This window comes from Theropithecus gelada, chromosome 9 (genome assembly GCF_003255815.1).
Source record: "Theropithecus gelada isolate Dixy chromosome 9, Tgel_1.0, whole genome shotgun sequence".
NCBI lineage: Eukaryota > Metazoa > Chordata > Mammalia > Primates > Cercopithecidae > Theropithecus > Theropithecus gelada.
In genome coordinates, this window is record NC_037677.1 from 11,846,951 (window position 1) to 11,874,839 (window position 27,889).

General features: G+C 39.5%; 1 protein-coding gene across 1 annotated transcript in view; it reads right to left on the reverse strand.

The window, feature by feature from the left end:
* UPF2 (UPF2, regulator of nonsense mediated mRNA decay) overlaps window positions 1-27,889 on the reverse strand; it is a 120,501-nt gene that overhangs the window by 19,281 nt on the left and 73,331 nt on the right. The window contains exons 10-18 of the mRNA XM_025397279.1: window positions 24,900-25,013; window positions 22,911-23,027; window positions 17,522-17,707; window positions 14,374-14,577; window positions 13,280-13,555; window positions 10,430-10,613; window positions 6,692-6,831; window positions 593-697; window positions 197-295 (exon numbers count right to left, since the gene is read on the reverse strand). Coding sequence (XP_025253064.1) covers window positions 197-295; window positions 593-697; window positions 6,692-6,831; window positions 10,430-10,613; window positions 13,280-13,555; window positions 14,374-14,577; window positions 17,522-17,707; window positions 22,911-23,027; window positions 24,900-25,013 — 1,425 coding nt within the window. The remainder of the gene's footprint in view (window positions 1-196; window positions 296-592; window positions 698-6,691; window positions 6,832-10,429; window positions 10,614-13,279; window positions 13,556-14,373; window positions 14,578-17,521; window positions 17,708-22,910; window positions 23,028-24,899; window positions 25,014-27,889) is intronic.

A 27,889-nucleotide genomic window follows, 5' to 3' on the forward strand; every position in this document is an offset into this window, starting at 1 on the left:
CGACTCTACCTCATGCAAATCAGGATGTGGGATGCAAGAAGGACAAGCAGCTACCTGCAAGCTGTCTACACATGATCTAGCAAAAGCTGCTGCAGAAGAGACACTTAGATAGGAGAGGCCTTCACATGAACCAGAATATAATGGGCTGCAACGTTTTGTATTGAGAAGAGTCTTTGGAACAAACGACATTTAATACCTGTAGATTTTCTAGCATCATTTTATCCAGAGCTTGAATGAAGTCCTCATCTTCTACACAAGGTACATGCTTAAGTCCACCGCCTTTAATCATTACCTCCTTATTAAAACAAAACAACAAAATCAGACCAGAAATTTTAACTGTAATGTTTTCTAGGGCAAAGCCTTTTAGTATTGATAACTTGCTCAACATAACTCAAGGAGTAAAGTGAGTAAAATATCTAACATTATTCAATGTTAAAAGAATTTAAAGAAAATGGTTAGGAAAACAAATTGAAAATGAATTTCTAAACAAACATTTTTCATAATCAAAAGAAACAAAAGTTTAGTGACTAAAATTTGAATACTATAAAAATGTTGCACAATTTCAAAAAGTAAACTTTTCAGCCATACATACAGTATTCTCTTCATCGGTTTCATTTTCCTTATTGGAATCTGTAAGGTAATCTGTATTCTCTTCCTCCTCTTCTTCTCCCTCATCATCATCATTATCAGAACCCTCCTGAAATTATTGAATATTAGAAGATTAAAGCACTTTGAGAAGTTAATCATATTTTACATGCCTTAAAAAGATTTCAAAACTTCTGTATAATTGTTTACTATTCTCAACTTTTAGCTCTTTATGTAGTTGGCTTCCAGTGGGAGGGCAAAGTCAGCTAGTAACATTTAAGACAAATTGGTAGTTGAAAACCCATCTGGGCCGGGCGCGGTGGCTCACGCCTGTAATCCCAGCACTTTGGGAGGCCGAGGCGGGTGGATCACAAGGTCAGGAGATCGAGACCATGGTGAAACCCCGTCTCTACTAAAAATAGAAAAAATTAGCCGGGCGCAGCGGCGGGCGCCTGTAGTCCCAGCTACTCGGGAGGCTGAGGCAGGAGAATGGCGTGAACCCGGGAGGCGGAGCTTGCAGTGAGCCGAGATTGCGCCACTGCACTCCAGCCTGGGCAACAGAGCAAGACTCCGTCTCAAAAAAAAAAAAAAAAAAAAAAAAAAAAAAAAGAAAACCCATCTTACTGCCTTCAACTGATCTAACAATACAGAGATCTACTGTAGAAGCTCTTCCTTGAATTCCACAATGAAGAAGTTTCCTGAGCCTTTTGTGCTCTCCTCCTCCTGAAACTAATCTGGAGACTAATCTGAATGTCTCACAGTAGTTCTTTAATACCCATCTAACTGCAACGGAAACCAACAAAAGTTCAAATATAACAGCATTATGAGCTGAAAGCAATGATACAGCAATACCTTTCATAAAGCACTTCGGTTTGGAAGGTATTCTCATACACTTCATTTTGTTTGCTCTACCCAAGTCTGAGGATGCAAGGACAAGCTTTACTGTTCCTATTTTACATGTGAAAAAACTGAGACTCAGGAAAGTTAAGTGACTTGCCCAAGGGCACACTGCTATTAAGCAGAAGACCTGGCCGTTCAGCTCCCCTAACTGGTGGTTTTCAAAGACTACTTCACCCCATTATCACAGTCAGTCCCTGCCTCCATCCACTTCGATCAGCTGAAATTTCTGGTCAAACAGAAGACGGGGCAGAATTCCGATAGATTTTCAAAGGGCACAAAGCACAGAGTGGAGCTTTGTTTGCCCCTCCACCCCAGTATCACAAGTCACCCCCAACATGGTTCCTTAAGAGTCAAAAAAAAAAAAAAAAAAAAAACCCACTAAACCCAGCTGCTTCTCACTGTGCAAAGATGGCTGAGAAATAATTTCTGAAACAAATGACTTAAATGTGTTATCTCTAGTGTATGGAGCAATTAATTCCAAAACCATAACAGTGTATACACAGCTGAAGATTTTGAGTTCCTAAAATGAAAACGTTTCAAAAATGGATACCAATGGCCGGCGCCATGGTATAATCCCAACACTTTGGAAGACCGAGGTCAGGGGATCACTTGTCAGGAGTTCAAGACCAGCCTGGCCAACATAGCAAAACCTCGTCTCTACTAAAAATACAAAAATTGGCCAGACACGGTGGCAGGCACCTGTAATCCCAGCTACTCAGGAGTCTGAAGCAAGAGAATCACTGGAACCTGGAAGGCAGAGATTGCAGTGAGCCAACGTTGCACCACTGCACTCCAGCCTGGTCGACAGAGCTACACTCCATCCCCCACTCAAAAAGAAAATGTACATCAATACATTACCTTTTCCCCCCCAAATGCATTAATGTTTTCTGAATTAATTTTATAATTCAAAATTAAATTTGCAATAGAGGTGCTCTTAAATTTGCTCTTGAAAAAATGAATCCTTTCTTAACACTTAAAAGACACTTCCCATTCAAAAACTAAGCTAAAATACATTAACTTTTTCCCTCTCTCCATCCTTTATGCTTCATATTATTCAGGGAATGGAGCATGCATTAATTTTTCAAATTAAGATTTTGAACAAGAATTTCATTTGTCCTAATCCCACTGTACACTGATACAACAATGGGTGGAATTAAGAAGTGCTCGCCAATGAACCACAAAACCTAAGCAGGCTAGGGAAAGCAAGAGGAACAGCGCAGCAAAAGGCGAACTGCCTGAGTTCAAATACCGGCACTGCCACCACCTGCTCTATGATCTTGGGAAAATTATTCAACCTATCTGTGCCTTCGTTTCCCACCTATTGCAAGGGTAGTATGAGAAATGGTAATACAAAGACAGCGCTTAGGGCAGTAACCATGAATAACAATTGCTCAGTAAATAACTATTATTGCTATTATAAGAATGAATCTTGTACTTTCTGTTGATAAATTACACAATGCTAGAGAATACTGGAGTTGTCACAGAAGAACATTTAATTGAAACAGTTATCTTTAACTTAGATAGCTGATGTTTAAGAGAAAATGTTCTGGTTGTCAGGTGCTAAGAGTCACCCCCACTCTTCAAAAGGTCAAATAGAACCTTGAACAGCTGAGGACCAAGATAAAAATAGAACACAGCATTTGTTTTGAAGAGCTGAATTATAACCCTTCTGTCTCAAAGTAAATAACTGTAGAATATCCATTGCTCTTATCACTTCATAATCAATGCATCTTCTTTCTTTAATTAATTTCTCCTCCTTATGTTTGGAGGGCGGTCACGGGAAACTGGTCTTGGGGTGAAAGGAGAAGTGAACTATTCCAACCTCATTTCTCACAAAGTGAACCACAGTCCCAGTTCACTTCCACACACAAGCACATGGAACCTCCCTCTGCACGTTTTGTTTGTATTTTTACGCAGCAAACACCCATGTATCCTGTGCACTATGCATTCTCCAACTGGAAAAGTAAGTAACGGTTACAAATGATATAACTATCAAAAGTATAAAGTTCATGTTTAAAAAGGAGAAAATGCATTTAGAGGAGGAAACATATCAGAACTCTTCAAATGAGAAATTAGTAAGAAAATGAGCGCTCCTTAATGTCATATTTACCAAGGATGCTGGATTTATTAGATACTGCTCATGTAATTAGTACAGTAGCCAAATCCAAGACAACCATAAGATTAGTCTGAAAATATGAAATGGAAATACCTTCTCATTTCCCTTTGCTGTTATAAAATACTTAATAAGTCAACTTGAATTCTATTACTGAATGTTTCTATTACAACCTCATTTTGAAAACAAAGCAATGTAATGCCCATCTAGTACACTGAAGCCAATTAAAGAAACATATTCCAGTTCTAAATTTTTACTAACTTATTTATATCTAAGGAAGTTCTAAAGTTGTAAAGAAAAAGTGGTAGCAGGCCGGGCTCGGTGGCTCAAGCCTGTAATCCCAGCACTTTGGGAGGCCGAGATGGGCGGATCACGAGGTCAGGAGATCGAGACCATCCTGGCGAACACAGTGAAACCCCGTCTCTACTAAGAAATACAAAAAATAGCCGGGCGAGATGGCGGGCGCCTGTAGTCCCAGCTACTCGGGAGGCTGAGGCCGGAGAATGGCGTGAACCCGGGAGGCGGAGCTTGCAGTGAGCAGAGGCCGGATCTCAGCTCACTGCAAGCTCCACCTCCTGGGTCTACGCCATTCTCCTGCCTCAGCCTCCCGAGTAGCTGGGACTACAGGCGCCCGCCACCTCGCCCGGCTAGTTTTTTGTATTTTTTTTTGTAGAGACGGGGTTTCACCGTGTTAGCCAGGCTGGTCTCGATCTCCTGACCTCGTGATCTGCCCGTCTCGGCCTCCCAAAGTGCTGGGATTACAGGCTTGAGCCACCGCGCCTGGCCACAGAATTCTTTTTTTTTTTTTGAGACGGAGTCTTACTCTGTCACCTGGCTAGAGTGCAGTGGCATGATCTTGGCTCACTGCAGTCTCTGCCTCCTGGGTTCAAGTCATTCTTCTGTCTCAGCCTCCCGAGTAGCTGGGATTACAGGTGCTTGCCACCACGCCTGGCTAACTTTTGTATTTTTAGTAGAGACGGGGTTTCGCCATGTTGACCAGGCTGGTCTCGAACTCCTGACTAATTCTAACTTTTTAAACTCTCATTTTTTTCTTCTATACCCCTAACCCATTCCCCAATCTACGAGATTATAAAGCAAATCCCAGACATCCTTTTATTTTGTTCGACTTTTTTTTTTTTTTAATTTAAAGAAACAGGGTCTCACTATGTTGCCCAGGCTGGACATGAATTCCCGGGCTCGAGCAATCCTCCTACCTCAGCCACCTGAGTAACTGGGACTACAGATGTGCACAGCTTCATGGAACTTTTAAATGTAAGTGAGTTTGGAAGAAAAAACTGAAGAATCATGGGTCGAACATGGTGGCTCACGCCTGTAATCCAAGCGTTTTGGAAGGCCAAGGTGGTGGGATCACTTGAGGCCAGGAGTTCGAGACCAACTTGGCCAACATGGTGAAACCCCGTCTCTACTAAAAATACAAAAATTAGCTGGGCTTGGTGTCACACACCTAAAATCCTAGCTACTTGGGAAGCTGATGCACAAGAATCGCTCGAACCCAGGAGGTGGAGACTATGGTGAGCAAAGATCATGCCACTGCACTCCAGCCTGGGTGACAGTGAAGACTGTATCAAACATCGACAAAACCGAAAGAATTAAAACTGCTAGTTTTAATCATACAGAAATGACATTTTGCTAAGTCAGAAACAGTACAAGAGCAATTTCATATGGTTTAGCTTAATAGAGTCATAGATACAAAAAGGGTGTATCAATTACTATGGTATATGTTGAATTTCGGATTTCATATAACCATGAGATCTGGGAAAAATAAAGCAAAGCTCATTAATATCTAGCCAGTAATTTTGCTCTGAAGAGTATAAAATCCACTGACTTTTAAAAAGTCCATATTCAACAGCGAGATTACGATACACAAGAAGTGGGGTGCAGTGGCTCACACCTGTAATCCCAGTTCTTTGAAAGGCTGAGGGAGGAGGATTGCTTGAGCCCAGGAGTTCAAGACTAGCCTGGGCAATACAGCAAGATCCTCATCTCTACAAAAAAAATAAAAATAAAATAATAATAATAATTAGCTGGGCGTGGTAGCACGTCCATGCAATCTCAGCTACTCAGGAGGCTGAGGTGGGAGGATCGCTTGAGCCCAAGAGTTTGAGGCTGCAGTGAGCTATGATCACACCACTGCACTCCAGCCTTGGCAACAGAGAGAAACCCTGTCTCAAAAAAAAAACAAACAAAAAAAGACATGTGGAGATCAAACAATTTTTTTCTTTAAATTGCTTATTAAATAAAAATGCTATGATCAGTATTTTATTACTTTCTTTAAAAACTTTTAATGTGGGCGTGGTGGCTCACGCCTGTAAACCCAGCACTTTGGGAGGCCGAGGCGGGCGGATCACAAGGTCAGGAGATCAAGACTACGATGAAACCCCATCTCTACTAAAAATACAAAAAATTAGCCGGGCGCGGTGGCGGGCGCCTGTAGTCCCAGCTACTCAGGAGGCTGAGGCAGGAGAATGACGTGAACCCGGGAGGCAGAGCTTACAGTGAGTCGAGATCGCGCCACTGCACTTCCAGCCTGGGGGACAGAGCAAGACTCCATCTCAAAAAGAAAACTTTCAATTAAACAAGGGGTTTTATGATAGAAATATACTACTAGTTACATTTACTATCATAAAACTAAATAAGAGACCAGGTGCAGTGGCTCACGCCTGTAATCCCAGCACTTTGGGGGGCTGTGAGGGGCGGATCACTTGAAGTCAGGGGTTCAAGACCAGCCTGGCCAACATGGTGAAATCCCGTCTCTACTAAAAATACAAAAATTAGCTGGGCGTGGTGGCAGGTACCTGTTATCTCAGCTACTCGGGAGGCTGACGCAGGAGAATGACTTGAACCCAAGAGGCAGAGGTCGCAGTGAGCCAAGATTGCGCCACAGGACTCCAATTTGGGCGACAGAGCAAGACTCTGTCTCAAAAAAAAAAAAAAGAAAAGAAAAAACAAAAAACAAAAAACAAAAAACAACAACTAAGGAGGAAGTCTTATGTATTAAAAAAATTTTGGCTCGTATAATCAAAATACTCTTATACAAATGTACTCTATGTTGCTATATATAAAAGTCATCACCTCTTCTTCTGGCTCATTTACTTCACTTTCATTTCCAGACTGTTCTTCTGTTTCAGCTCCCCCTTCTTCTTCTTCTTCATCCTCTTCAAGATTTTCTCCTTCTGTCATAGAATCTTTTGAATCTTTGTCATTTACTAGGCCTTGAAATGAGAAGGTGGAAATGGAAAATACATTAAAAATAGATACAGGCCAGTTTTCTATACTATACCAATTCATGTAAAAGTATGCATTAATAATTCAACAGCCATTTTCTCAGAACAAACGTAAAAGAGTTAAAAACTGCGGTGAGAGACATTTTAAAAACTAAATGTGTAGGCCTACATTTCAACAAAGAAACACCACTAAAAAAAAGTGACAAAAAATAAGTGTATATGTGTGTATACTTTTCCCTCTTTTCTTACAGCTTTAAATACTTGGATAATCTTATATATCTCAGTCTTGGACAAAGGTAGAAAACAGCAACAGAGGAGGTACAGTCTCAGCCATATGTAAGATACAGCGTTGGCCACACTCTTTACCAAATGAGATTTAAAGAGTCTCCAAAAACTCAAAGACTTGAAACAAATTGTGCTACTTTAATGGATAAATCATATTTGGCTATCAATTTGAATGTATGCAAATTAAGATGGGGGGGAATGGGGCAAAAAGCTACATAGCAGCTTTGTCACCATACAGACTCACTTTTTTTCTTCAATAACAGCATTCTCCTCCTAAGCCTAATGGAACTCCCTGGCCTGAATTTGCTTTCACCTCCTGTGTCCATCCCACATTTCACAGCCTAGTCAATTCTTCCTGTTGGAATTCCAATCCACCCTCTCTACTTTTGAGATGCACACAATATGGTCTCATCTGATCCCACTGATCTGCTACCCACTCCTCTCTCCTAAGCCCTCCCCTGAAGTTGCCTCAGACATCTCCTGTCACAGAACACACTGCTTTAAGATCTTGCTTGTCCAATATCCTTCTCAATAGAGAACACCCTTCAACACATACTTTCAGATCCCATCCACTCTTCAAGTTCCGTTTCAGTTTTACTTGCTGTATAAACTGTCAATGAGTATTTCAATCTATTACTTTTTCTCCTATTTGCTCCTAAAGCATGTGGAGAACTTATAGCATCTTACATTTGATGATATACTACGTTGTTATTTTTTTCCTAATAATCACATAAATATTACATCAGATTATAAGACCCTTGAGGACAAAAAACTTATATGTTCAAAACTTAAGAGAGCACATATATTAATAAATACACAGTAGGTGTTAAATAAATACCTGTTGATTCATAGAATCTGAGAGGATTCAAGCAGGAAGAAACTTTAGTGATGATATGATTTAACCCTCTCATTTCATGAATACTGGTTTGAACACTTCCAAACCAGAATTCAAATAATATTGACTATTACCATTTTAGTTTTGTTCTTAAATTAAAATAAAAATCTGAGCCAGTAATCTTACCTATCCTGAGAAAATCAGAGGTACACTAAAAATGTTATTTACAGTGGTATAAAACTAGAATCAACCTGAGTGAAACAGCATCAACCTAAGAGTGAAACAGCTGTATGAAGTAAATTATGGCACATAGATACAAATGAACACAGCCAATTAAAAAACAAAAAATAAAGCTTTAAAAGAATATGTGTAATGTCAAGAAAAAATTTCATAATGTATTAAGTAGAACCAATTGGTTATAAAATCACAAACACATAAAAAATTTAAAAAGAGTAGAAAAATATGTATCAAAATAGTAACACATGATTATCCTTCTGTATGGAATATTGGTATTGTTTTCTTGGTATTTTAAAAAATTACTGTCATGAACACTTATTACTTTTAATACTATTAGAAATTATTTTTAAAATATAAGAAAATGGTTTTAGTATTTTCCAATTAACTACGATGTTAACATTGGGATACTATAAAACTAACATGAGACAATGAATTTTCAGGTGTCTGAAAACAAAAAACTACCAAAGGCACAATACTGTATTATCTTCTGGTTTATCAGTAGGAAACTGATTTAATATCAATTTTTCTGCATATGTCTTCTTCCTGATATTTCGACTCTATAACCAGGAATCAAATGGAGACTTGGGAGTGCACTGATTGCAGCTGCTACCATCTTTTGAGTTTTATTCATGAACAGCGATCTATTTTTTACCTTCATATTCTAAGCAAGGACAGAGTCCTCACAAGAAGCCTGCAGTCCTTTAATTTAGCCTTTTGATCTACAAAGGACAAAGCACAACTGTTCTCTTTTCTGTCACCAAACTAGGTATCACACTAATATTTACTCATGTCTACTATACAGAGAGTACCATTCATTAAGGTTTTTGAGAAACAAGGCTAAGACTTAACAATTTTCCAAGGATCCAAAGCAAGTGAAATAAGTTCACAAATACTCTGCTTGATATGAGATCATGTATTCAATTAGAAATTTCAAAAGGAAAAGAAAGTAGGTAACTTGGAAAAAGGTTCAAAGAACAAAAAGAATCACATATGCTTTTACAGGTTAAGTTGTAGGAAAAGTTAATACTTGCACAATCAGTAGCAGCACTTATAAAACCTTTACCATGAAAAGTGGTTCTTCAGATATGCAATGTAGTAAATTTATATAATTTGCATAACTGGTTAAGGTAAAGATCCCTTCATGATAGACATGAATGTACCAAGTTCTAGTGGGAAATCAAATACTAGCTTAATAGTCTGAAAACGTGTCACTTTATTTTTATTTTATTTATTTTTTTTGAGATGGAGTTTCACTCTTGTTGCCCAGGCTATAGTGCAATGGCGTGATCTTGGCTCACTCCAATCTCTGTCTCCCGGGTTCAAGCAATTCTCCTGCCTCAGCCTCCTGAGTAGTTGGGATTATGGGCGTGCGCCACCATGCCTGGATAATTTTTGCATTTTTAGTAGAGATGGGGTTTTGCCATGTTGGCCAGGCTGGTCTCCAACTCCTGACCTCAGGTGATCTGCCTGCCTCGGCCTCCCAAAGTGCTGGGATTACAAGCATGAGCCACCGCACCTGTCCAAAACATGTCACTTTAAAATGACTACAATAAAACATGCTAAGAACTATCAGCATATAAACCAGGTTGGTATGGCTATACCTTGTACTGGTTATTTCTAAAGACATGTAGGTTCCCGCAGCTCTAATGGCAGCTATTCAAGAGTTAACTCTTCTCCCCAAAACAACCTCAGGATACCGAAGTATATAGAGAATCTTCTAATTATCTCTAGATTTTCTCTAGTCCTTAGAAACAGAAGCAACTCTGCCAGTGGTAAGCTCTGAAATCCTGCCCTGCAGGATAGTTCCAAACTTCTGACAGTTGCTCCCTTCTACAGTTTCTTTCCTTGCACTTTTAAAGAAATAATGCCTGTTGAAAATATATACTGCAAAAATAAGTAATGCTTTAATCAAAAATAGATTTTATATTAGCAACCAAAAATTCTACAATTAAGAGATGTAGACAGGATTGTGGTTTTCGTTTTTTTTTTCCCCATCACTATTACTTGCTTCAAGTCCTGTGAGTACTGCATAACTGTTTTTCTCCAGTTTGAAATTACCTAGTGAAATCAAGCACATCACATGGCTATTACCTAACACTATTATGTTACACTCAACACTGAAAATAGAAAAGATACAATGTAAACTCTGACCGGTAACATTATAAAGCAAATTCCAGAAACAATCTGCCAAATAGCACCTTCATTTTCTGTCTATAATCAATTGCTTACCCAGTTTTATTAAGAATTCTCGTTCCAAGTCTTGTACCTGCCTGATGGATTCTTCCAGAGAATTACAGAGTTTGATCTTTGGTCTTAGCAGTTCTAGGGTATCACTGATCATGTAATCTATATCAATAGGAAATGGATGGTCTTTTGTCCAAACCTCCAAACTTTTCTTCCACCAAACATAACGCTGATAACAAATGAAAAATAAATTTAGCTACAAGAAATTAATAACAAAATATTTAAAAATAATAAACTATATTGTGCTGTTACCTAGTTATAACTATTAAGCTAAAAGGTTGTAAAAGACACCTACCATTTCTATTAACGGTCAACAGCAATGATCTCATTCCAATCATTTCCCTCTGTCTATACAGGCTTTCAGCTATTTGGTGAATGTATTAAATATCTTTTTATTATAACTGTCACAGTTTTTTTTAAGGCAAGGATATATTATAAATAAAATACCAAATAAATTTTCAGGTACTCCAAAACAAGGTACTGATTTCCCATATTTAATTTTGCAAATATAACCAAATTCAAAGCCATTGTTGTGATAAATGTTCATTATTTTCTCTGTACTACTTGCTTTGATTTTTGAAGAGTTAAAGTATCTGAATATACGGTTTTTTAAATATATAAAACCACTAATCATCAACAAGCATTTATTGAACATCTACTGTGTATATGGCACTTTGTAGATATTTTCCCTCTCTACTCCAAGCCTGGTTCCCACATTCTATTTTATATTTGTTCTAATTCCTAAATTTACATTAACTGAAAGCACAACCCCAACCCAAGAATTTACTAGTATATAAACAGGTATTCCTCTGGGAGTTTTACTCTTCCTCTCCAGTCTGTTCCAGGTCCTTGCTACTCCAAGTGTGGACCTCATCTGGGAGCTTGTTAGAAATGTAGAATCTCAGTCCTCCCCCTAGATCAACTGAATCAGAATCTGCATCTTTACAATGTCCTCAGGGGACATGGATGCTCAGCAAAGTTTAGAAGCACTGCTCCAGGTGATCCTTTCTTCCTGACCTTCTAATACTGAACTGTACACTCCATGTTCTGGGTGGAACACACAGACCTCACCACCCAGGCCTCACTCACTTTTGACTCCAATTCCTAAGTATGGCTCTGCTATGCACTTTTGTCTGTTAATCAATTTGGAAAACATTTTTGTCTCTTTTTGCTCCTGAATATTTCTGAGTGTTTCTTTTCTCTCAGCCTAAGACGTCAGAGTGAATCCAAAGAATGATTCCCTTCTGAGAGAGACTCTAGTTTGGATGCTGTTATAGTTGCCATTTTGCAGCAAAACTCTGGCTTTTAATACAGTATCCAACTTAAGATGGTCCTCACATACAACAGGGACTCCAACCCTCAAATCTGCAAGTCCTTTTCCCCACTTTCTGCTCATCAATTCAGAAAGTAAAGGAGTAATAAGTTTCCCTCTATTGCAAAAGAATAGTGGTAGGAGCAAGCTAACAGACCACAATTCCCCAATAATATGTACCCCCCACTTAACACATGCCACAATGTGGATGTATTTTTAATACTTCAAGTTGTAACATTAAACTTATTTTCTTCATAATGGGTAAATGAAAATACTAACAACTGTGATTATATAGAATTGAATGGTACTATCTGCACTTAGTAAAACTTAAAGCACTTGATAGTGAGTTGTTCACCCTAATCGGCACTTAGAAAATTGTATTTTATGAGAAATAGTAATTGGGCTCCAACTAATCAACCTATAAGTTAACTTCTGAAATATAAACTTTATAGAGGTTGTAGTAGTGTCCCTGTATTTGTATATGAATTTAATTTATATTGTACTTGGTCTAAATCAGAAGTTTATATAATTAACCAAAATTAAGATATGGAACGCACAACCCAAGAATTTATGAATAAATGAACAAACATTCTTTCTGTATTAAATAGAACACATTTTTCTCAAAAGCGATAGGTTTTCTTTAAAAAAAAAAAAAAAAATTAGGCTGGGCATGCTGACTCATGCCTGTTAATCCCAGAACGCTGGGAGGCCGAGATGGGTGGATCATCTGAGGTCAGGAGTTCAAGACCAGCCTAACCAACATGGTGAAACCGCCCCTGCCCCCCCGCCACCAAAAATACAAAAATTAGCCGGGTGTGGTGGAGTACGCCTGTAATCCCAGATACTCTGGAGGCTGAGGCAGGAGAACTGCTTGAACCTGAGAGGCAGAGGTTGCAGTGAGCTGAGATTGCACCACTAGACTCCAACCTGGGTGACAGAGCAAGACTCAGTCTCAAAAAAAAAAAAAAACTCTATCTTTTAGAAACAAGAATTTGGGCTGCGCACGGTGGTTCATGCCTGTAATCCTAACACTTTGGGAGGCTGAGGTGGGAGACTTACTTGAGGCTAGGAATTCAAGATCAACCTGGCCAACACAGCAAGACCCCATCTCTATTTAAAAAAAAAAAAAAGCAAGAATTTGAGATGTAAATCAGAATATAGATGAGTGAGAAGAGAACATTAACAAATGTATTACAAATCACAAGTAATTTTAATTAATAAATTACTGTATTAAATATAATGGTCCACAAATTAGTGAACCAAATTTATAAACTGTATGAAAATAATTCCCAAAATTAATGAGCAATCATTATCAATCATAAAAGTTACATGCAATGAGAATGTTCATATAATAGAATCCACCATGTATCTTTAAATTTCCAAAAGCATTCTTCTATGAACAATATAATCTAATTATGAACATATATAGGGTATATGAATACCATGTTTCTTCTCTAATAGTATTTTTTAAAACACATGCAATGCATTAAATGATGCCAAACTGAATATTTCAGCTTATATACCTGAAAATATACAAGGAAACAATCAAGTTTTCGTTTACTGGAACCTCTGTCAAAGTACTGGCCACATGTGTCCAGAATAGTGCATACGAGTCTAATTCTGAAAAGATGCTCAGGTGGGTCCAGGGAACTTGGAGAGCCATCAGGATTAACACCAAATGAGGTAAAAGAATACAGAGTTCTGAAAATAACAGCTGATTCCACCATTCGGTAATTGTAAAGTTCTCCTAAGAACTTGGCACTGCTGATACGCCTTTGATTAAATTTAGGTTGATTAACCTAAAAGGAAACAAAAACACAGATTTTCATTAAAGAGGAGTAGTGTACATGAAAACAGGTTAAACTTGCCTCTAGTAACTTGAAAATATCAATCACTGAAAGAACACTGAATATAGAAACGACAGATCTTTCATAATAAAGTGGTCACTTCCAGGTGTCCTTTTCTCTCTCTAGGAAATGGCTATCTTTAAAGTGTTTTCACAAAAAGAACATATTAGATATTAAATTTAGCTATCATTACATTAATTGTTTCTAAAACAGTTAAAATGTAATTCTACCCTTAACCTATTTTCTCTGCAATCAGTGAATTAAGAAAACAATAAATCTGGGTTTTACAATAAGAGCAAAGTGTTAGGACGGGCGCAGTAGCTCACACCTGTAATCCCTGCACTTTGGGTGGTTGACAGGCAATCACCTGTGGTCAGGAGTTCGAGACCAGCTTGGCCAACATGGCAAAACCCCGTCTCTACTAAAAATACAAAAAAATTAGCTAGGCGTGGTGGCAAGCACCTGTAATCCCAGCTACTTGGGAAGCTAAGACAGGAGAATCGCTTGAACCCGGGAGGCCGAGCTTGCAGTGAGCGGAGATCATGCCAGTGCACTCCAGCCTGGGTGACAGAGCGAGACTCTGTCTCAAAAAAAAAAAAAAAAAAAAAAAAAAGAGGAAAGTGTTTACAGAAAATTCTTATAAAATGATTATCAGCTTTTTCTAACTAATAAATTTACAGATTCCTATAACTTGAGTCTCAACAGTAACCTAGAAATAATAAATTATCCACAAATTCCAATTGTGTGACATTAAAAAAAGTCTTGGTTACCTCCATTCCTAATCGAATATCTTCTAACACTCCATCCACAACATGGATCCCAACATCCTCTTGGTAGAGCACTAGTCCTGCTAAGAGGTTGGCTACACAATGAATACTGTTATATTTCACATTCCAGATGTTTATCATACAACAAATAACATAGTCTTTCACTTCTTGGTCCTGCCAGGGCAGCTTTCGCATCTGTCTCAAAACCTAAACAAAGAGAATTTTGTTTAAATTATTAAGTAAGTGCACAGTAGTCTGACCAAATAATACAGAAATTTTGCTATGACTCTACAGAGAACTTCTGAAATAGAAAGTACATTAGAAATCCTCTAACAGCCTCTTCAGAAATAGAAAAAATGAGATTTTCTAATTACGATAAAATGTATTATCATCTTTCCCAAATCCTTCCATAGTGCTCTCAAATTTTCTAGAGTTTTCAGGTCTTCAATCTAGGTAACTGTACTAAGGTCATTAAAAGAAATATCCAATCAGGAGTTTGGAGTAAGTTTTGTTTTCTTTTCTTTTCCCCAGACACAGTCTCACTCAGGCTGGAGCGCAGTAGTGCAAACTCGGCTCACTGCAACCTCTGCCTCCATGGCTCAAGCAATCCTCCCACCTCAGTCTCCCAAATACATGGGACTAAAGGCGTGCAAGCCTGGCTAATTTTTGTATTTTTTGTAGAGGTGGAATCTCCCTGTGTTGCCCAGGCTGGTTTCAAACCCCTGTCCTCAAGTGATCCCTGTGCCTTGGCCTCCCAAAGTGCTGGGATTACGGGCATGAGCCACTATGCCCAGCATAGAGTAGGTCTTTAAAAACAAGAACAGGCCAGGCGCAGTGGCTCACACTTGTAATCCCAGCACTCTGGGAGGCCAATGTGGGTGGATAATCTGAGGTTAGGAGTTCAAGACTAGCTTGGCCAACATGGCAAAACCCTGTCTCTACTAAAAATACAGAAATTAGCCAAGCACGGTGGTGGGCAACTGTAATTCCAGCTACTAGGGAGGCTGAGGCAGGAGAATCACTTGAACCCGGGAAGGAAAGATGGCCGTGAGCCGAGACCGTACCACTGCACTCCAGCCTGCATGACAGAGCGAGACTCCATCTCAAACAAAAACAAAAACCCAAGGTTTAAGAAAAATAACATGTTCTCTTTGGTGCATCATTTGACATAAATAATCTCTCTTTCTCTCTCTCTTTCTTTCTTTTTCTCTTGAGACGGAGTCTCGCTCTGTCACCCAGGCTGGAGTGCAGTGGCACGGTCTCAGATCACTACAACCCTCTGCCTCCAGGGTTCAAGCAATTTTCGTGCCTCAGCCTCCCGAGTAGCTGGGATTACAGGCATGCGCCAACACACTCGGCTAATTTTTGTATTTCTGGTAGAAATGAGGGTTTCGCCATGTTGGCCAGGCTAGTCTCAAATTCCTGGCCTCAAGTGATCTGCCCATCTTGGCCTCCCAAAGTGTTGGCTCATAGGCACGAGCCACTGTGCCAGTCAATAATCTCACTTAAAAAATAAAATCATTAATTTCCAACAAATAAACCCAAAGTCAACTGGCTAAAAGATCCCTTAAGGTAGAGGACACTATATCAAGACTGACACTGTACAACAACCTCAGTTTCCTCATGTGTAAACGGGGGATAACAAAAAAGTACTTACTTCCTAGTTTATGGCAAAGACTAGACAAGTTAAAAATATGTGAAGTACATAGGAAAGTGTCTGGCACATTATAAAAATGTTAGTGGCCAGATGCAGTGGCTCACACCTGTAATCCCAACACTATGGGAGGCTGAGGCAGGAGGATTGCTTGAGCCCAGGAGTTCGAGACCAGCCTGTGGAACATAGCAATACCCCATCTCTATTAAATTAAATTAAATTATTTTTAAAAGTTAGCAATTATTATTTCAAAGCCTCTACTATAACAAGATAATCAGCAGAGCTCTAACCATAATCAAAGTCTTTCCATTTTTCTCCTTATATAAAATGGATACTATTAGCCAATTGCAAAGTAATCCTTTCATCTCTACTCTCTATTATCATCAACAATTCATCTTGGCCGGGCGCGGTGGCTCAAGCCTGTAATCCCAGCACTTTGGGAGGTCGAGGCGGGTGGATCACGAGGTCAGGAGATCGAGACCATCCTGGCTAACATGGTGAAACCCCGTCTCTACTAAAAATACAAAAAACTAGCCGGGCATGGTGGCGGGCGCCTGTAGTCCCAGCTACTCGGAGGCTGAGGCAGGAGAATGGCGTGAACCCGGGAGGCGGAGCTTGCAGTGAGCCGAGATCACGCCACTGCACTCCAGCCTGGGCAACACAGCGAGACTCCGTCTCAAAAAAAAAAAAAAAAAAAAAAACAATTCATCTTTCAGACACTAAACATGACTCTGACATTTCCAATGAAGCTGGTATGAGAACTCATTTAGCCATTCTATACTTCTCAAACTTTTAGACAATTCCAAAACTATTTGAAACAACTACTGCCTCTGATTGAGGAAGCTGGTTTCAATTTTCAAACCTGCAACATAATTTCTTATCACCTTCCATCCTAAAAAGAAAAAAATTCTATGCTGTATTATATGTCAAGTTGTAGAGTTCACCAAGAAATGTTTTGTTCGACATATCTTACTGAAAAGTGAAGTTTCTAACATGGTAACTACAATTATTAACATAATAGGTCAGTGATTCTTTACCTTCACTGGAAATTAACCCCTGTTGAGAATCTAAAGAAAGCTGCAGACCCTGTTTCCACAAAAATACAAATAGCCAGACATTCAAAATTATGAGATTTCAGAGGGATCATGGGCCTCTTATAAAGTCTACTAAAGGTTAGGATCCCATGTACTGATGCAAAATATTTAAGTACAAATTTATTATGGAATACCAGAGAGAAAGTAATAGTTTCAAATATATACATAAAATCAAAATTTCCTAGAGTTACTATTTCAATTAGAAAAAAAGTTGTCATAAAAGGAAAACAAAACCTATGTCTCAAATATCATGTATCATCGTAAGAATTCCTTCTTAGGATGACTTACACAGAGTTGATTGTAAAGGAACTTGAGCTCCACCCCCAGTTCTCCTACTCTACATAAGCTTAGTACTACCACAAATCTCACGTTAACTATTACTGCATGATTTCATAAGATTTACCTTCTCAGTGGTAACTTTAGAGAGATCCTTGTACAAAAGTTTCCGGACATATTCCTGGAGAGGAGGACGTTTCTTTTTCACGGTTTTTTCAGCTGGAGGTGGGTTGCAGTAGTAATATGCATTCTCTACCATTGTGACATATCTCGCATCAAGATGCATTGCTTGCTTCTTTCTCATCATTTGCTCCTGAAATAAAAAGTCCAAATTAATCAAAACACTTTCCTTCTAAGATTCCTTTACTTCTAACTAAACTTCTCAGTGATTTACTATTTCAAAGTAATGGGTTACAAAGCCAAAGAAAGGGCTGGGCACTGCGGCTCATGCCTCGAATCCCAGCACTTTGGGAGACTGAGATGACAGGATCATTTGAACCCAGGAGTTCAAGACCAGCTTGGGCAACATGGTGAAACCCCATCTCTACAAAAGATACAAAAATTAGCCAGGTGTGGTGGCACGCACCTGTAGTCCCAGCAACTTGGGAGGTGGAGGCTGCAGTAAGCCATGATTGGCACTGCACTCCAGACTGGGCAAGAGCAAGACCCTCTTTTAAAAAAAAAAAAAAAAAAAAAAAAAAAGAGCACAAGGAGGTGGGGGTGGTGAGACAAAAACAATCAATGGGCATATCAAAGAGCATGTAAGCACACTAACTGTTATACTACTTATTTTTAGAACATACTAATCCATGGGCCAGGCGCGGTGGCTCGAGCCTGTAATCCCAGCACTTTGGGAGGCCAAAGTGGGCGGATCACGAGGTCAGGAGATAGAGACCATCCTAGATAACATGGTGAAACCCTGTCTCTATGAAAAATACAAAAAAAATTAGCCAGGCGTGGTGGCGGACACCTGTAGTCCCAGCTACTCAGGAGGCTGAGGCAGGAGAATGGCGTGAACCCGGGAGGCAGAGCTTGCAGTGAGCCGAGATCACGCCACTGCACTCCAGCCTGGGCGACAGAGCAAGACTCCATCTCAAAAAAAAAAAAAAAAAAGAACATACTAGTCCATGACTACTTAGCCTTAGGCTTCATCCAATAAAAGACTCAGAACTTTGCTGCCAAGGTAACTTCTTTCATAACTTTGCCAAAAAACATGAACTTTAAGGAAAGTAAGGCTCAAATATACAAGTGAGTGACAATAAGGACTAAAAATATAAATAAAGGGCTGACTATAGCTGTTTCCAGTACAACTAAGATTTCATTCTCAAGGCTCCAATGTTGTATGAGATACCTGACATGTCTCTGCAAAAAACTAAAAGTCCCCAACGTCTTATAATGTGTCTAGGGTTGCTCAGTATCAGCTCAGGAGAGGTAAGTAACTAACAAATACAGATCTAGTCACTCACCATCTACTTCATGGTTTCTCAGCCTCAGCACTACTGACATTTCCAATTGGATAATTTGTTGTGGGGGATTATTCTGTGCATTGTGGAATGTTTCACAGCCACTCTGGCCTCTACTCACTAGATGCCAGTTGAGAACCACTGACAAGTTGAAGATCTTTAAACAGCACTCCTAATTCTTAAAACAGCATCATGCCAAAAAGCATTCAGATTACTGAATAATTAAGTCATTTTAAAAACATCTGCTGGGGGCAGTGGCTCAAGCCTATAATCCTAGCAACTTAGGAAGCTGAGGTGAGAGAGTCTCTTGAGATCAGGAGTCTGAGACTAGCCTGGGCAACAAAGTGAGACCCCCCTTCTCTACATTAAAATAAACTTAACTAAACTAAACTAAAATAAATAGCTGGGCACAGTAGTAAGTACCTGTAGTCCCAGCTACTTGGGAAGCTGAAGCAGGAGGATCACATGAGCCCAGAAGTTCGAGGCTACAGTAAGCTATGATCATGTCACTGCACTCCAGCCTGGGTGATGGAGTGAGACCCCATCTCTAAAATAAGAAATAACAGAATAAAAGAAAAATAAAGTAAAAAATTACCCAGGCATGGTGGTGTGCACCAGTCATCCCAGCTACTTAGGAAGCTGAGGTGAGAGGATTGCCTGAACCCAGGAGTTCAAGGCTGCAGTGAGCTATGATCATGCCACTGCACTCCAGCCTGGAAGACAAGCTTAACACCCTATCTCAAGAAAAGAAAGGAAAGAAAGGAAAGAAAGGAAAGAAAGGAAAGAAAGGAAAGAAAGGAAAGAAAGGAAAGAAAGGAAAGAAAGAAAGAAAGAAAGAAAGAAAGAAAGAAAGAAAGAAAGAAAGAAAGAAAGAAAAGTAGCCAGGTGCAGTGGCTCATGCCTGTAATCTCAACACTTTGGGAGGCCAAGACAAGAGGATCACTTGAGGCCAGGAGTTCGACAGCAGTCTCAGCAACATAGTGAGACCCTGTGTCTATAAAATAAAAAAATGAGCCAGGCATGGTGGTGTGCATCCATAGTCCCAGCTACTCGGGAGGCTGACGTGGAAGGATCACTTGAGCCCAGGAGTTGGAGGCTGCGGTGAGCTATAATTACACCCCTGCACTCCAGCCTGGGCAACAGCAGGAGACCCTGTCTCAAAAACAAACAAAAATTACTTGGTACTTAATTAGTGTTATGCAATATGGCAGGCACGGGAAACTCATCAGTGAACAGGACAGACATGATTCCTACTTTCAGGAAGCTTAATAGTCTGGTGTCAGAAGACAGAATAAAATCAACAAATAAATCAACTACTATTCTTTTCAATAATAATTGCAACAGTAGTATGAACAATAAGTACTGCAATCTGAAACAACAGAGAACCTACTTTAGTTCGGGGTGGGTTAGGGAAGGTTTTTCTGAGAAAGTGACATTTAAACTAGGATCTGAAGGATAACAAAGGCTGAAGAACCTCAGGAAGAGCAAGCATGCAGAGGCCCAAGGAGAAAGAAAGGCAGATGTGGCACAGAACAGAAGGCCAGTGTGTTCCCAGCAGGGAGCAGTGCAAGAGAGAAGAGGAGGGAGGGGACGGGTAATAGAGAGCACTGCACACAAAGGTGAGAAGGCTGGGTTTAAATGTGCAGAGGGAGATCACTGATGAACTTCAAGCAGCGTTGTGGACTGGGGTGCTGGGTGGTGGTGGATTTCAAGTTCTGTGCGTATGTGAGCTCAAGGAGGGCAAGGGCTGTATCTTTTTTACTGTCACATATGTAGCACCAGAAACAGTGCCTGACAGACATGCAATTCATATTTAACAATGCATGAATAAATGAATGAATTTTTAAAAACACGTTCACTCTTTCCTATGGACTGCTTTTCTATCCGTGCAAAATCATCATATACTAGGAGAAAGTTTTGCTATTTATAAGTTAAACTGTGGGTATACCAAGTTTCGTAACTGTTTCTCTTGTCTCCAAGGATTTCTATAGTACACTGACTGTACCTAAGCCCCTATACTGACACATCTTTGTACTATAATTAGTGAATGCCTGTTAAATATTCAGTCTTCCAAACAGACAAGAAAACACTCCCATGTTAAATAGAGCTAGAGACTTAATGACAGCACCCTGTAAGTTCTTTAGACAAAATAGAATGCATCATTTAACTTATCACTTGTACACAGATAATCCAGCTTTTAATCTCAATTAGTCTCAACCTGTTATCTGGCCTGCTTTAGAACCTTTTCTCCCACACACGCACACTCACACATACCCGAAACTAATTTTAACATTAGCCAAGAATAATTTTGAAGGCAAACCAGTTAAAAGGTTATATGTCTTCTCAAATAAATGTGAATACATTTTAGATGATCCCATAAGCACTGATGTGCTTCAAACCAAACTCATCATCTGTTTCCTCCCCTTTATTCCCCCATGTCTGTGACTGGCGCCATCATCTGCTCAGATGCCCATGGCAGAATTTTAGTCTTATCTTAGTGTATTTTCTGCTTCCTCATCCCTTATATCTCACCACCAAGTCTCCTCAGTTCTACCTCCTAAAAATTTTCATATAGCAAGTCAGAATTCTCCAGTTTCTCCCCAACCATCCATACCCCAATTCACTTCTTCACTGTTGTCTCCCTAGGTTTTTAAAACAGCCTTTTAACTGTTCCCTGTATCCCTGGTCTCAGCAGTTATCGCCTCCACACTAATCTTTCTAAAAACATGAATCTGATCATAACCACTCTACCTGCTTAGTTAAAATCCTTCAACAGTTATTCACTGCCACCAGGAAAAAAACCTCAAGCTCCTTAGCATGGCACTCTGGGCTCCTTATAAGCTAGTGTGTGCCTACCCTCCCCTCCAGTCTTACCTGCAGCTGTTTTATTCAACTGGTTTCTCGTCTCTGCCTTTAAGACTCAGCTTCGGTCTCCAAAATAAAAACTGTTTTTTCCAAGAACCCTTTCCTGATATAGTAAATTAGGTGTCTCTTCTAGCTACACCCAAAATACCCTAGGCATATACATTTACCATAATGTATATCTTTTTTTTTTTTAACTTCCCATAATGTATTTCAATTCTCTATTTATCTGTCTGACTGTCATATTAGGTTATAAACTACGTAAGGGCAGAAACTCTTCCAACTTTATATTCCAAGGGTCTAGCACAGAGTTCACACTCCATAAATACTATCAAGCCATTAGGGGAGATCTTTCCTACTCTCAGTCTGGTTTAAGTACCTCCTCCATGAGCCCACAATATCCTCTGCAGCCCCCCATTACAGTACCTACAACATTGTACTAGAATTATGTAGTTAACTCTCACCCATTAGAGGTGAATCACTTTGAAGATGGTAATTATATTTCATTTCTTTTTATCATCCCCCCCTATAGCTGTGTGGGTATTCATTCATTCATTCATTCGAGACAGGGTCTCATTCTGTCACCCAGGCTGGAGTGCAGTGGCAAGATCACGGCTCCTGCAGCCTTGATCTCCCAAGTTCACCTCAGCCTCCTGAGTAGCTGGGACTACAGGAAAGCACCACCATGCCTGGCTAGTTTTAAAATGTGTTTGTAGAGAGGAGGTCTCACTATGTTGCCCAGGCTGGTATTTGTAAGTGCTAGGAATATAGGCATGAGCCATTGCGCCTGGCCTTAATTTTAAAATTTAAGCTTACATTTTATGTGCTTACATGACACACGAATAATGGTTTGAGATGCACCAAAACATTCATAACGTAACAAAAACATTCACAAACATTGCTCTAAAAAACAGTATTGGGTGCCTGCTCATCTGCATCATTTGTTAAAAGTGTTACAGGTTGAACTTAATTACCCCTTGCAATACTGTGAACTCACTGGTAGCCAAGTGAGAAAAATGTCTACAGCTCTCCAGGGATGGCAACTCATATGTATGGGATGTTCCAGTTTAGACAGAAATGTTTGTATTCTTATGAAAGAATAAGATAACCAGCACTGGTCAATATTTTCAACCTCTGAAGCACAGGTAAATCAAGAACCTCTAGCTCTTTCCAGGATCCTCAAGCCCTTACCAAAAGTACACTGGTCCTCAGGTGAGATTCTGGAGATCTGAAAAGAAACCGTCCACATGTCTCCAGCAGGGTGCATGCCATTTCAATATGGTGATGAGAGAAGTCTGACAGAAGCATCTGCAACAGGAAGAATGATGAAAACTACAAAGGCAACTCTTCAATCCTAGTAGAGGAAGAAATTATCATACATCTAATGTGTGTAAGAACTTGGAAAATGTAAAAAACAGAAGTGAGTCTACTCGAGTTCACTGCTGGGCATCTTTTGTGTTCTGCCATTAATTTGTATTGAAAAACTTCAATATATTTAATGTCTTTCACAGAAAGATATGTGGAAACGAATGTCAAAGCCCTTTCTATATTTATTATTAGATGTTTTGTATTTAAACACATGCCACGTACACAGCAGACTTTTTCTCAATGCCTTTTGTTTTGGTCTATATATTTATTTTCCAAAATTCTCACTACAAAAGTATTATTTGCTCATTATATGAATTATAGACACAACATATCACTAGGACATTTTAGTATTTACCCTCCTAATCATTTATGCATATTTTCTAAACTAAAACAGATTGAGACATTTGAGAACTTGGTTTCTATTGTATCATTTAATCACTTGGTTTTTCTGGCTTATAAGGAATATCTTTTTGTGCCCTTTTTTGTCCTTCTATGGCATGATTTGCAAAGAACATAGTACTACATAATATGAACTAGATTAAAACTTACTTGATTCTTATTCATCATGCAAATTGCCTCCCATTTCAAATTTCAAATACTGTATTCCAAAATCTGAAAAAAATTTGAAATCTGAAACATTTCTGGTCCCAGGCATTTTAGATAAGGGAAACTTAACCTGTAGTAAGAAATGGGAGGCAATTTGGATGATGAATAAGAATCAAGTAAGTTTTAATCTAGTTCATATCATGATACAATAGAAACCAATTTCTTGCCAATTTTTGCTTTACATATTTTGAAGCTATGTTATTGGCTGCATACTGATTCAGAAAGGTAATCTTTTCCTGTTAAAATAACCTCTTCATCATTACAAACCAGCCTTCTTTCTTTCTTTCTTTCTTTCTTTCTTTTTTGAGATGGAGTTTCACTCGTTACCCAGGCTGGAGTGCAATAGTGTGATCTCGGCTCACCACAACCTCCGCCTCCTGGATTCAAGTGATTCTCCTGCCTCAGCCTCCCGAGTAGCTGGGATGACAGGTGCACGCCAGCCACCACGCCTGGCTAATTTTGTATTTTTAGTAGATACGGGGTTTCTCCATGTTGGTCAGGCTGGTCTTGAACCCCTGACCTCAGGTGATCCACCCGCCTCAGACTCCCAAAGCGCTAGGATTAAAGGCGTGAGCTACGGCACCTGGCCCTTTATTTCTAATAATATTTCATGCTTTTGTCAAAAGTGTTACAGGTTGAACTTAATAACCCCTTGTAATACTGTGAACTCACTGGTAGCCAAGTGAGAAAAAATTTCTACAGCTCTCCAGGGATGGCAACTCATAAGTACGGGACGTTCTAGTTTAGGTAGAAATGTTTGTATTCATGTGACAGAGTAAGATAACTACCGCCAGTCAATATTTTTAACCTCTACGATAACACAGAGAAGTCAGCTTTCATTTTATTAGTATTTGTATAGCACTATTTTCCCCATCTTTTTATTTAATTTTTCTCATCTTCATATTTAAGGGTAACAGTTGTAGATAGCTCCTAATAGTTGTTTTAATCAAGTTTTATATTTTTAAGGCTTTTACTTGATGTATTTCACCCTTTTCAGGTTTCACGTTATTACTGGTAGAACTGCATAAGTATCTAAGATCTTAACTATTTGTTTTGTATTTTGCACACCTGTTTAATGTTACTTTTTCTTCCTTTCTTGGTCTTCTTTTGGATTAATCAAATATTAAATTATTTCACTTTATCTACCATTTATAACTAAAACTTTAAACTTTTCAATTAAAAGCAATCAACCAATTTAGCACTAACCTTTAAACAATGTAGTGTGTCATTTTTGGTGAACATCTTAAACTTAGTTAGTTCTCCAATAAAACGAACAGTTTTATTCTTTGTTTCAATATTGATCTGGTCCTTTTTTCGTACCTAAAAATTAAGAGAGAAAAGATAATGCTTAATCAACATTTTGAATCTCTGTGATAAAAACTATTTTTAATGCATTCAAATTGACTCCAGATTTTTTTATTTTTTTTTTTGAGACAGAGTTTCACTCTTGTCGCCCAGGCTGGAGCGCAATGGTGCAATCTTAGCTCACTACCTCTGCCTCCTGGGTTCAAGCGATTCTCCTGCTTCACCCTACCGAGTAGCTGGGATTACAGGCGTCCACCACCACACCTGGCTAATTTTTTGTATTTTTGGTAGAGATGGGATTTCATCATGTTGGCCAGGCTGGTCCCAAACTCCTGACCTCGGGCGATCCACCCACCTTGGCCTCCCAAAGTGCTGAGATTACAGGCGTGAGCCACTGTGCCCAGACCATTCCAGATATTTTTAATAGGTAAGGGTAAAATTTCTTGCTATAGGCCAGGTGCGGTGGCTCAGGCCTGTAATCCCAGCACTTTGGGAAGCTGAGGCAGGCGGATCACAAGGTCAGGAGTCTGAGACAGCCTGGCCAACGTGGCGGAACCCTGTCTCAACTAAAAATACAAAAATTAGCCAGGCGTGGTGGCAGGCGCCTGTAATTCCAGCTACTTGGGAGGTTGAGGCAGGAGAATTGCTTGAACCCTGGAGGTGGAGGTTGCAGTGAGCTGAGATCATGCCATTGCACTCCAGCCTGGGTGACAAGAGCAAGACTGTGTCTCAAAACAAAAACAAAAACAAAAACAAAACTCTTGCTATATTTAAACTATTGTAAGTTAAAGAAAAAATTGCTCTGTATAACACCAGTCCCAGGATGTGCTCTGCAAAACAGCTCCACGGTCAAGTAATTTGGAGAAAAAAAATGAATTTTACCAGGCCTAAAGAGGCTCTTAAATAAAGAAAACTTTAAGTCAATGTTTTTCAAATTTATTTGGCAACATGAACCTCCTTTTTGAAATGTTAGAAACTGCTATTAGTTAACATCCCTTTAAATTAATACTATAAGGAACACACTTTAGGAAATGCTGCTTTAAAAATATGAATGCCAAGTGCTCACCTAAGCAAAACTGGTATTAAGGCTTGGCTAGTGTATTATAATTATGAACTATGCTGCATTTTTACTATAAATACATTACAGCGAAAGAGCCAATATAATCACTGTTCTTTTTTATCACCAGTCATGGTTGTACCTGGTCAATGGTTAAGTCCCTTGCAAATGTAAGTCTTCTAGTTAGGCACAAATTTCAAGAATTATCAGATGCAACAAAATCTGGCTGCTACAGTGCAATGCAAACAGACATATCGAGATAAATGTAATTGGATTTAACCTCAGAATTCCATTTTCATCGGAAAACCAAACCTACAGTCTAGAAAACTTTCATTTGAACACCAGTGACCATAATGTAGTGCCCTGAATTAGTTTAGCACTTTCTTTCCTTGTTTTCTGAGACAGCTTCACTCTGTCACCCAGGCTGGAGTGCAGTGGCACAATCTCAGCTCACTGCAACCTCCACCTCCCAGGTTAAAGAGATTTTTGTGCCTCAGCCTCCTGAGTGGCTGCGATTACAGGTGCATGCCATCACGTCTGGCTACATTTTTGTATTTTTAGTAGAGATGGGGTTTCACCATGTTGCCCAGGCTGGTCTCAAACTCCTGGCCTCAAGCGATCCCTCTGCCTCAGCGTCCCAAAATGCTGGGATTACAGGTGTGAACCACCACAATCGGCTTAGAACTTTTTTTTTCTTTTTTTGAGACAGAGTCTCGCACTGTTGCTCAGGCTAGAGTGCAATGGCACGATCTCGGCTCACTGTAACCTCCACCTCTCGGGTTCAAGCGATTCTCCTGCCTCAGCCTCCTGAGTACCTGGGATTACAGGCGCCTGCCACCACGCTCGGTTAATTTTTTGTAGTTTTAGTAGAGACGGGGTTTCACTATGGTGGTCAGGCTGGTCTTGAACTCTTGACCTCATGATCCGCCTGCCTCGGCCTCCCAAAGTGCCAGAACTTTTTTTTTAATGACATCATTTAAGCATACAAAATAGTTTTGCAATTAGAGACAAATATAAAATAGAACTAGAGTCTCATTTGTAATATTAAACAAACTGATACTGAATAAACCTGACTGCTTATTATCAGCCTTGTAATTTAGAAGGAAGCACAGCCTTCATAAAGAAAGAACTTTTCACAAATAAATGTTTCATATACATGCACATAAAAAACTTCTCTTACTAATTTACCTTATTTTCTATTTATTTTTATTTTTTTTTTTGTTTTTTTTTTGAGACGGAGTCTCGCTCTGTTGCCCAGGCTGGAGTGCAGTGGCCGGATCTCAGCTCACTGCAAGCTCCACCTCCCGGGTTCACGCCATTCTCCGGCCTCAGCCTCCCCAGTAGCTGGGACTACAGGCGCCAGCCACCTCGCCCGGCTAGTTTTTTGTATTTTTTAGTAGAGACGGGGTTTCACCGTGTTAGCCAGGATGGTCTCGATCTCCTGACCTCGTGATCCGCCCGTCTCGGCCTCCCAAAGTGCTGGGATTACAGGCTTGAGCCACCGCGCCCGGCCTAATTTACCTTATTTTCTGAGCTTCAAGGATTGATTGAGTGTGGACTGTGGACCAGTTTTGCTGGATTTCAATCCCAGCACTATTACTTACACTTACTGCCTGTTACTTAACCTGTGTTTCAATGTCCTTATCTGTAAATTGGACCTAATAGGGTTATGAGTCTTAAATAAGTTAATACTTGTAAAGCACATAAAAGAGTGCTTTGGACCAGCAAGAGTTCAATAAATACTATCACTCATTTTATCCTTCCTTGTATATTTGTACCTCTAATACATGGGCACTAAATAAATGTTTGCTGACAAATAATTGAAAAGCTAAAG